The 11,457-nt window shown below is 35.3% G+C and overlaps 2 protein-coding genes across 8 annotated transcripts in view; one reads left to right on the forward strand and one right to left on the reverse strand.

Annotated features, from left to right (window-relative positions):
* Positions 1–4,635, forward strand: part of LOC144968298 (nuclear pore complex protein Nup205-like) — a 41,648-nt gene extending 37,013 nt beyond the window's left edge. The window contains exons 37-41 of the mRNA XM_078906516.1: positions 368–531; positions 1,073–1,187; positions 1,738–1,872; positions 2,134–2,318; positions 3,070–4,635. Of these exons, the coding sequence (XP_078762642.1) occupies positions 368–531; positions 1,073–1,187; positions 1,738–1,872; positions 2,134–2,318; positions 3,070–3,159 (689 nt within the window). The 3' untranslated portion in view covers positions 3,160–4,635. The remainder of the gene's footprint in view (positions 1–367; positions 532–1,072; positions 1,188–1,737; positions 1,873–2,133; positions 2,319–3,069) is intronic.
* Positions 4,636–4,903: 268 nt separating this feature from the next.
* The window catches only part of LOC144968300 (aurora/IPL1-related protein kinase 2-like), a 17,854-nt gene continuing 11,300 nt past the window's right edge, over positions 4,904–11,457 (reverse strand). For all 7 annotated transcript variants that reach the window (XM_078906524.1, XM_078906523.1, XM_078906518.1 and 4 more), the window contains exons 8-11: positions 10,611–10,721; positions 9,742–9,841; positions 8,742–8,838; positions 4,904–4,966 (exon numbers count right to left, since the gene is read on the reverse strand). In XM_078906524.1, the coding sequence (XP_078762650.1) occupies positions 8,756–8,838; positions 9,742–9,841; positions 10,611–10,721 (294 nt within the window). In that variant the 3' untranslated portion in view covers positions 4,904–4,966; positions 8,742–8,755. The remainder of the gene's footprint in view (positions 4,967–8,741; positions 8,839–9,741; positions 9,842–10,610; positions 10,722–11,457) is intronic.

An 11,457-nucleotide genomic window follows, 5' to 3' on the forward strand; every position in this document is an offset into this window, starting at 1 on the left:
TTTAATTTTGATTTTTTAAAAATTAATTTCTTATTTAAGTTAGTGATTTCAAATTATAAATTAGTAATATTTTGATTTTGATATAAGATGAGATTAACGAACGTTGTCATCTCGATGAATGACAGAATTACAATCAATGCATTAATTAAATTGTGCGCCTGGAATTCAGACAGTTGTTTGGAAAAGTGATGGCATCATCCCGACCTATGCTTATAGTTCATGTGAAGGGCAATGGGGTGGGTTGGTTTTTGATCATTAATTTTCAGATGAAGGGGAAGAATCATAAGGAATTAATACCAATAAAACCTGTCAACTGTTTATGAAATTTCCATGTGTATTTGCTTAATTAATCTTTTTACTCCTACAGAAGTGGGAGTGACTTTGGGAATTGGGCGTCGTTTAGGACTGGGTGTGGTGCTGGTCATTATCCAACAATCATGTAGACAGTTTATATCAGCTTTGGAATCACATCGACAACATTCACAGAAATTGTCATCTTTGTCAGACCTGTCTGTGGAAGATCTCAAACAGGTATCAAGTGCCTCTTTTTTTATTTTCATTCTGTTTTGGCATATTTTAGATTTCATGATGTAATAATATTGTGATATCATAAACCAGCCACTCTCTTTTATGAAGACCAAATTATGATGTTATTAAAAGTTACTATATCATGCTTATCAAAACAACAGCTGCATTCAATGTGACATCAATTCGTGATTTACAAAATTAACTTTAATCAAACAGTTTTTGTTTTCTTGCTCAATAGGCAAACATAATATATCATCATATAAAATTTATTTAGATAATTGATTTTCTAAGAAAAGTGGAAAGTCTGAAATCATTTATTGAAATTCTTGAAGATTGAAATTCTTACAACATAATACTTAAACAAGTCTGATAAACAACTTTTTTTGGGGGAGGTTTGATTTTATCTCCAACCCTACATCATATTTTACTATAGTCACAAATATATAATTAATAGCATTGCAGATTTTGAGAGAAATCATGATTTAAATGAACTGTAACACACAAATTCACCTGTTTGCGACTTGGATATGGTTTTATTTCACAGCTCTGTGGCAATGGATCCATGGAGAAGTTGTCATCCCAGCAAAGACAGGAGATGGCCCGTACTAAACTTGTGTCAATCCTGTCCCATAAGGCTTCACAGCTACAGCACTTTGTCTGTATCCTTTGTATTATCTTTGAATGAAGTGCTCTTCTCAACAGCATATGGTAAAAAAGTTATAGTCACAATAACAAAATCCAGTGTCTTATATCATGTAATCTGTATATTTTTCTTGTCCAACATGAATGGATATAATGTATAACTTAAATTACTTGACTTAAGGCCTTTCGCTTCCTAATCATCCAATCATGACACCTCAGCTGCCTCTAATCACCCGTGTAAATTCCTTCCACATTTTACAGGTTTTTGCTGTGAATACTAATGTCAGAAAATCTTTCTTTGATTAATGTATAAGTTCTATTTTTATAAAACGGTTTTACTCTCATGTGCACTTGTATGGGCATACAAATAAATTTGTTAGATTTCCATAACCATGTTGTTGAACTTGATAAGAGTAAACAGACCTATTTGTGCTAGAATGTTTGTAATAGAATTGTTTGGTATTTTTTGTGTTAAGAGACCGACATGTTCTTGACTGTATGTAATAGAATACAAAAAGACTTGATAAAGTGTAGCATTATCCCTCCTTAACTCAAGTGTTTTTCCAGACCTTGTTGAGAACAGCATGTACATTCTATGGAGACACCTGGAGTTCTTCCTGGTCCACTGTGTACCTGCTGACCACACCAGTATGACTACCCCATCCCTAGTCAGGCATCAGAGGGGACTCAGACGCCTCACAAGTAAGTAGGCAATTGTCTCCCTAAGTCTTCTGATTTGTATCGGGCCTGTGCAAATGGAAATCATCCCCCAGTGTTTTATGCGCTAAAATCCTGATGTCATATGGGCGGGCTAACTTTGCCATTTTAATTTTAGATTGCTGTAGAAATATTTTAATGGCAATTGTTTCCTTTGATAAAATGTCATTAAATGAGAAAAATCACTGTCCTATTCATTTTTGTTAATGACATATACTTAAAAGACTTTTTATCCTGTGCTTCCAGATTTCTCACAGTCTCCAAGCATGACCACCCTTGACCCAAACCAGACATTGTCCAGTCCTAGCCTGACCTCGGGTCTTGGTCAAATCACACACAGCGTCTCCAAGGCAGACATTGATCATCTGAGGACAGTGGTACCATCTGTCTTGACAGAGGCATTTTTCAAAAAGGTTTTGACCGTGGATGAGGTATGTCTTTAAAATTGTATCACCCAATTTTAATTTAGCTAAGAATTCCTTAGTGCGCCAGTCAAATTGTTATGAAAAATAATACAAAAACCTTTGCCCTTTGTCAGGCAACAGATAAAACATGAAGAAAATTAGAAAGAGAAAAAGATTACATTTATATGATGAAATTAGATTTTTTTTTTTTCAAACGGAGAGGCTGAAAGTGAAAGAGAGAAGATGAGATGCTATGGTGGTTAAAAATAAGGTAAGGAGGGAGGGAGGGGGAGTAGGTTATTCTAAGGTGCTGAAAAATGTTTAACTTAAAGTTTTTACTCCCGCAACCACCAAAAAAGAATGGGGGGGGGGGGGGGGGGGGGGTGGGAGTTTGCATTGGTGTGTGTGTGTGTGTGTTCGAGATAAAATCTAAGAGAGGACGTAGGATGAGAGATATTTAATGTCTTAGGTCCTGCAGATGTTCAAGTGGAATGTCTGGTTTGACATGCCTTGTTAAATCTCTTCTGCTGCCCACTGACAAAATATTTATTTCATCAAGGCTATCAATTTTTTACTTGAAATATTGATTGATTATGATGACCCTCAACTTGTCAAAAAGTGTTAGCTAAAGGCAGTTCCATTGATTAGCTCATACTTTCAATCGGTTTTGTAAAACTGCAATTTGAGTCAAGAATTTAGCACCAGTGAGTTACTAGTATTGATTTTTTAAATTGTCTGAACTTTAGTTTAATTATCATTTTGTTTGTAATTGTTTCAGTGCTATGGGAAGCAAAGAACCCATTACAGTTTTACAGAGGCTGTTGTACGAGGCATTCAGCGAGTGGTTAAACTACACACTGGAAATTAGAATGTTATGTTGATTTCATGTTGTCTTCAGATGATGGAATGTGTTCACATGTGTACCTTTCTATAAAAAGAAAATGCGCCACAAAACATTTCTATTTGAAATGTTTTCAATCCTCAATCCTCAAATTGGATTTAGTTCTGTAAATAACCATGCCACTACTGAATAACGTTTTTTCCTTTTTTTTCTCTTAAACTCAAAGCTCAGTTTGGTTCATTTTTCATGATTTTGAGAAATGTGTAAATGTTGCTTGTCAATGTAAAATATTGTGCTCCAATGTCATCCTCATTTTTTTCTGTAGTGATAATAACTTCAAAATTTTGAAAAATGAACTTAACAGGTTTTTTTTTCACAAAACATTCTTCATTACTGTTACAAAGATAACTTTTGTTGAAACGTTACCATTGTTATTATCCTATAAACACTCAAGGTGGAAAATGATCCTTTTTTTATGACAATACATGAATTGACATGTATTCTATCTCACTGCCTGGGTGGGGATGCTGACCTCCCATAGTGGGCAGGGGGGTACATACTGTGTCTTCTATCCCCTTATATCTCTTTTCCAACTTGCTTTCTGTCTTTGTCTTGGAATGAGATTACTTGGTTTTGTCCTGGCCCTGGCCGGAGTCCTAGATGGGAGGGAAACAGTCAAATGCATAGTTATTGTTTTGGGAGATGATATTTTTTCCTTCTAAATCATCTCTCTGTAATGTATTATTGTTATTTTAATGTATAATGTAGGCATTTGAGTGTATTCCTCTCTGTTGGATTTTGTGCTTGTGTCTGGATGGGACTTATAGGTGATCTCAAACTAGGTGCATTGGTGGTATGCTCTTGGAATCTACATCTGATCCCTATTTGTTCCCAGTTCCCCTATGTCTTACTTTTTCTTGGGTGCTTTAATTGTAATTCTAGAACTTTTTACTGTCCCATTTTCTTCCTTTTTACTGGCGCTGATATAACCTAAATGTGTTGCAAGCGCTGTAAAACCCTTAAAAACAAGAAAAACATATCTCACTGGACAGAATACTTTTTATTGTTTCCTTGGATAGGGTACTTTATCTTATAATAAATATTGAGTAAGAAATTTGTGTAGCTACCTTTTTATCTGGTTTGAACATGTTTCAGATGATCAATTTATTGATAGAATGACTTGAGCATTGCAACTCAGGACACTATAAAATCACATATTTCACTTAACCTGAGCTTTCATTGAATTTGGGGTGCCATTAGTGAAAGTGTATTTGAGCTTCTATTTGGCGAAATAACCTTGAAATATGCTCAAGAGCACTTTGCAAGCCAATAGTAACAACTAATATGTAGGATAAGACAAGGGGGGGGGGGGGGGGGGGGGGGGGGGCTATACTATAAATCCAGATGATTTGTTAACTGCCTGTGGCGTTTGCAATGAATCCAATTGCGGTGTCAAGCTTTGCTTGTTTATAGTTCTTTCAGTCCTTTACAGTTACTTCTTTTTTTTTAAAATTTATTTATGGTATCGTGCTCCATTTGTAGAAAATATTTATCCTACATTTTCACAGTCCATATGTTATTATGTTGTGGTTATGTTATGTGATTTAATGAATTTGTGAAATATACACGTTCATTGTGGCTATTAGTCATCTGTTAAATGTAACATAAAATTGTCTTGAAATACCAATTTATTTGTCACTGTTCTGTTTCCAAGAAAATGAATAGAGAGAAAATGATGAATGAAATAAATGTTGATACTGATACATTATTATGTTAAATGAATTTTAATTGTTTCTTTGATAATTGATGTTCGTTGCATCTCTTTCAGTACAACCTGTATAAAAAAAAGACAAAGAAATAGGTGAGCCTTTATGGAGAGGATTATCCACCAAATGTGCTTAGAATATTTTATAAAGGGTCCCATGCCAACAGCATCACATGTAGGATGAGAATGATGTCCAATATGGGCTATTACAAATGTTTTGACATACAACAATGTTGTTTAGCCATGTACTCATTTTACACCTGCGTATGGTGAGAAAATTAGTGGAGGACGTGAACCCAGGATCTACAGGTCATCAGCCAAGTGTCATACTATAAGACTGCAAAGCCCCATAGAATCAATAAATTTTAGTCGGGAGTCTTACCCTGGTTATATTTTTCTTTTAATTGCAATTGTTTTTTGGCCCATTTACAGCCTACCTCTTTAATCTCAATTTTTATCTGAAGTGGATGACCCGTAGCAGGACAATCCTAAAATAGACCTGTAAATTCTCAGTCAATTAACTGAAATCAGTCAATTTGTCAAATTCAAATATTTAAAAAAAAAGGAAAGAAAGAAAGAAGTGAAGAAAGAAAGAATTCACAAATCGTAGTCGAATGACCGTAAAGTAATTAGGAGTGTTCCATAACGCTACGCATAGCTCATGGGAGCCGTTAATATTAACGATGGGTTTATTCCAAGGCTAAGCGGCGCTTTTTAGAATTGGCGTGACTGAACACATCCCAGTGTAATTTCACACAGCCTTCGTTAAATTATTTTTTCACTTTCCAACCTGTCGTGATCCCAACGGTAGCCAATTTTAACTGAGCCGCCGAGCGATAAATTTCACTGTTTCGTCTAAGCCAAAATTGACCACAATTACAAGCCGGGTTTTAAAAATATAAAAAAAAATAAAATGCGAATGCCGGAAGTAACATCTCTAATAGATGATGGAGACACCTTTAAATCGAAAGTTAGATTAGGATAGATTGCTACAAGCACATTTCGATTGCCTCACATTGTAAACAAACTGGTTGACCGTTTCTTCACTGATTGAGTACCTGATTATAAGGAACAATGGTAAGTAGCCTAATTAATTCCCGTGCAAATCAGGACGTTTTCTGCCATTGTTTTGCTCAAGCCCAAGCGAGCTTGCTGTTTTGTGGCGATTTACCTTCATTTCGATTCTTTGAATTTTTCCGCTACGCCTGCCGAACTTTCTTCTTGATAATTCACTTCTACTTAATAATTCAGTGTATTGGCCAGAAGTCATATTTATTTAATTTTTTTTCTCTGTCATTTACTGATTGAAAATCAAGTTTGCTCATTGCTACATTATTTTAATGTTCTCACAATGGCTGAGCTGTTCGTGGATCGCAATTCAGACTTGTCGAGCATCGATAAAGTTAAAGATGTGAGTGTGAGGAATAAATTCAATTGGTCATGGCTAGAAGTTAAAGATGATAATGGTGATTATTTTTCTGACTATGTCAAAAAAAATTCCAGAGGCAGGAATATGACTTGGATGAAGTCATCTTTACCTATATGACTATATGAATGACATGCTTATTTAGCATTCCTTCTACATCAAATTATGGCAGTCATACTTCCAGTAAGAATAGAAATAACACCCACTATTTTAATGTATTGTTTTTATCACTCTCCTCTCCAATGATGCCCTTATTTTTTTTAAAATAATTGAATCTTCATTTTGTCGAAGAGTTTCAGTCAATTTTTATAGAGCTCATTTACAGGTCTACTAAAAGAAGGAATTATCAGGAATGCCCTTTTTCCAGCTAAAACTAGAAAACCGGCTTTTTGGAATTTTCTGGCTGACTTTGTTCGGTATTGGTGATTTGATTTTTTTAAAAGATGAAAGCATTGTTTGTTTAAAGGCAACAGTTAAGGGGAAGCCAGGTGGATGTGTATCTTTTTCTATGATTTAAGGGTGTTATCAGTTGATTAAGAGAAGCTTTGCACGAAATATTTTCATATATGGTATTTACTAGGAATAGTTTCAGGCAGTTTTTATTTTAGCAAAGGGCATCCCTGAATCATATAACCAAAAAAGAAATTTTATGCTGAAAAATGAAATAGCCCTCGTCTTACAAAGCATTTATTAGCTGGTAGATTTACATTATATATGATTTGTAAACATTTGAGTGTATTCCTCTTAGTAGGGGCCTGTGCTTAACGTCAGGATGAGACATTTAGGTGATCTCAAACTTTTAATAGTATGCTCTTGGAATCTACATGTTTCCTATTTGAACCAATTCCCCTTTGTCTTACCTTTTCTTGTGTGCCTTAATTGTAATTCTAGAACTGTTTACTATCCCATTTTCTTCCTTTTTACTGGCGCTGATATGACCTTAATGTGTTGCAAGCACCTTAAAACCCTTAAAAACAAACAAGCAAACAATTAGCTGGTAGATTTATGTGGATTGTCAGACAAGCGTAAGGTTGAGAGAGCAACTGGTAAGGTCTTCTCTGCCTTCCTACTGGGTGGGATTCCTGACTCCTATAGTGGGCAGGGGTCATCTACTGTGTCTTGTATCCCTCTATATCTGTTTTCCAACATGCTTTCTGTCTTTGTCTTGGTTTTATCCTGACCTTGGCTGGGAGGGAGGCAGTCAAATGTATAGTTAGATTTTTGGGACTGGGTGGGGATCCTGACCTCCCATAGTGGGCAGGGAGGTACATGCTATGTCTTCTATCCCCCATACCCGTTTTCCAATTGTTCCCTGTCTTTGTCATGGAATGAGATTACTTGGTTTTGTCCTGATCCTTGCCGGAGCTCCTTGGCTGGGAGGGAAACAGTCGAATGTATAGTTATAGTTTTGGGAGATGATATTTTTTTTTCTTGTAAATCATCTCTCTGTTATGCATTGTATTATGTTTAGTTTACAAATTATATTATATGATTGGTAAACATTTGAGTGTATTCCTCTTAGTTGGGACCTGTGCTTGTGTCTGGATGAGACTTTTAGGTGATCTCAAACTAAGTACATTGGTGGTATGCTCTTGGAATCTACATCTGATCCCTATTTGTTCCCAGTTCCCCTAGGTCTTACTTTTTCTTGGGTGGTTTAACTGTAATTCTAGAACTTTTTACTATCCCATTTTCTTCCTTTTTACTGGCGCTGATATAACCTAAATGTGTTGCAAGCGCCGTAAAACCCTTAAAAACAAAAAAAAAAAACAACAGATTTTTGGGAGATTATTTTTTTTGTTTTACATATGTATTGTAAACATTTGAGTTTGTTCCTCTTAGTAGGGACCTGTGCTTGTCAGGCTGAGACATTTCATTTAGGTTATTTTCAAACTAAGTACACTGATAGTGTGCTCTTGGAATCTATATCTGTCCCTTATTTGAACTAATTCCCCTTTGTCTTCCTTTTCTTGGATAATTTAATTGAATTCTAGAACTACACATTTACTATCCCATTTTCTTCCTTTTTACTGGTGCTGATGTAACCTAAATGTGTCGCAAGCGCCGTAAAACCCTTTAGAGTTCAGTGCCTGCGACTCATTTGAGCTACTGGGGCCTATTTTGGGTGACTGAGGCTTAGGAAGAATTAGTGCAAAGGTTCCTAAGCCTCAGTGACCCAAGAAAAGCCCCAGTGGCTCAAAAGAGTCGAAGGCTCTAATATAAATCTCTCTGTTGTGTATGTTTTGTACCAGCTCTTTTTCCAGTTGCTGAAATAACTTCTTAGAATTGTCGCTGTGAAACTTCAAAATATGTAAAAATAATTCAGTAACTTAAAACCATCCTTCTCGCCCGTGAAAGCATTTTACCTGGTGACATAAAAAGTATGTAATTCTAATATAAAAGCAGAAGGTTCTTCACCTTTCGTCTCTGTGTCAAGTGTGGTCGTTTTGTAGAATATCTTGGATTATTCCCCTTTCTACTGGTGACTTGACAACCAAGGTCAGAAGTTCGGATGCTGGAAGTGAAAATGGGAGAATAGAAAGTATAGATATATATAAGTAAAATGCACTTGAAGTTGAAACCTGTTAAAGAGGATGTCAAATAAATTAGATTTCAAAGGTTTACTTTAGGCAATTGCCAATATGAATATACATTTACATAGAATTTTCAATCAATACAGGTAAAATCAATTATTAACCAAAGAAAACTACCAAAAATAATGAAATAGATAAGCATATTATACATACACGCATTATATATATATATATATATATATATATATATATATATATATATATATATATATATTTATATATATATATATATATATATATATTATATATATATATATATATATATATATATATATATATATATATATATATATATATATATATATATATTATATATATATATATATATATATATATATATTATATATATATATATTTATATATATATATATATATATATATATATATATATATATATATTATATATATATATATATATATATATATGTATATTTATATATATATATATATATATCATAATATATAAACACACGCAAATCATTAGAGAATGGGTATATAGACCAACCTCAGGCAGATTGTTATCAACAAAATAATTATTTATATCAGTCGTTCTTTATACCACTAGCCAATAGGCATTTGAAACCGGAGTTTATCCCAGTTATTTTAGAGGGTAAAATTGAGCACACAATGACAATGCCTGTTTCTCAACTATTCAACTATAGAATGTCACGGAATAAGAAAGGCTTTTTAATAAAACTCAAGAACGAAACAAGCTGCTATGAGCTAAGCTAGTAAATTAATAATATCCAATTTTCATATATGAAAGACGGTCCGGGGGGTGTAAAATATGAATCAACTTATAATTTATAATGTCACCAACTCACGTGACAAAGGGACATTCTGTGATTTTCCACCACCTTTGAAGTAAACGTGGTCCAAGATTTGAGGTGTGGGAATCCTTTTCGTATCATCGACTTGTAAGGTCTGGTTTGTGACGTAGAGAAATAAGGAAGAAGCTTATTAATCGTCAGCAAGTAACAAATAATACAGCATATCTAACTCTATTGAAATTGAATCTAGAGTCAGTACATGGTTCGGGTTTAAAGGGAATTCCAAATAGTCAGTGTAACGCCCACTAGACGCCTGCAGTTAGAACGCTGGTTTTATTCATGTCAGTAGAATTGAAGGTGTGGATGATGGGAGTCGGCAAGCGAAAATGACACGAGATCACATTTGACCTGCGTCAGTAACTCATTTGTCATGCCATATTTTTGGGCATGCCACGAGAAGGCGGCTTCCCTTTAATCTATTTTTTTCACAAATATAACTCTGTCAAAATTATCAGTCTACGCGTGCACTTCTCGAGTTATTGCTTATTTATTTTGTTTGCTGGTTTGACGTGCTCAAAGCGCTTTACATGTGGTCCCTGGCCAACAGCAACGCTTAACATGTAGGGCGGGACATGACGCTTGTTAGGCGATTTTACATTTATTTTTTTGACAGAGACAACGCTGTTAACAACCAGGGGCTCATTTTACTCTTGAGTACGATGAGAGAATGTGAGTAAAGAGCATTTTTCAAGGACTCAACTATGCACCGAGCGAGTTCGAACCCAGGACCTTCCGATCCGAAAGCGAGCGTCTTACGACAAGACCACATAGCCGCACAATATATCCGGCTGTCGAAATGTCAGCTTTTTAGTTTAACGCAATGTATCAAAACTCGTTGCTATGAATATGAGGCATATCTCTACCTGTAGGATCAGGTCTGACAACTCTGCAGAGAAAAATATGTCGTTGAAGTTGACCACGCCAGATTTGATGGCTGCCACATGCTTTCCTCTGTCCGCATGGAGAAATGGCCACTAAGATGATAAAACATTTTTTAAAATAGTTTAATAACAATCTAAAGATATAAATATCAACTTTTTTCAAAGCGCATTATTGCGGATTCACCACACTGAATGCGCGTCACAATGTTTTACTTATTCCATCATCTCGCCATAGGAACCAAATTCCCATTTCAGACTGAACAAGTCGCCTTTTGGGCGCCTGCCTGTCTTATATCATTCACTACCTATTCCCAGACACACTTGAGTCGAATGAGGTTATGTGTCTTACCTAAGGGCATAATACTGAACATTAATATTCATCCATCCAATCACTGACCACACCCAACATTGCTAAGTTTTGGTTACAAGACGAGCCATCATGCTGCTGAACCATCGGCATCACTTTGGCTTTAATTCAAAACACAGAGGAAAATAACTATCATTTAAAGTCGGTATAATATGTGTGGGACATTCTTTATTTTTCTCAAAATAGTGGTAAAAAAATAACTTGAGTATTTATATAGCGCAATATCCACTAAACGTGCTCAAAGTGCTTTAGAAAGTTTACCTAGCTAACAGCAACACTTAACGTGTGTATGACGAGACATGTAGTCTGTTGGGCGATATTTCATTTTTTTTCGGACAAAGAGGCTACGTAGTCATTTTACATCCGAGTACGAAAAGGAAATGTGAGTAAAGCGCCTTTCCCAAGGACTAAACTATACCCCGCTCAGAGCGGGACTCGAACACTTGATCCTCGGCTCCAAAG

The sequence above is a fragment of the Berghia stephanieae genome, chromosome 3 (genome assembly GCF_034508935.2).
Source record: "Berghia stephanieae isolate SIO BIC M18660-M18661 chromosome 3, UCSD_Bste_1.3, whole genome shotgun sequence".
NCBI classification, from domain to species: Eukaryota; Metazoa; Mollusca; class Gastropoda; order Nudibranchia; family Aeolidiidae; genus Berghia; species Berghia stephanieae.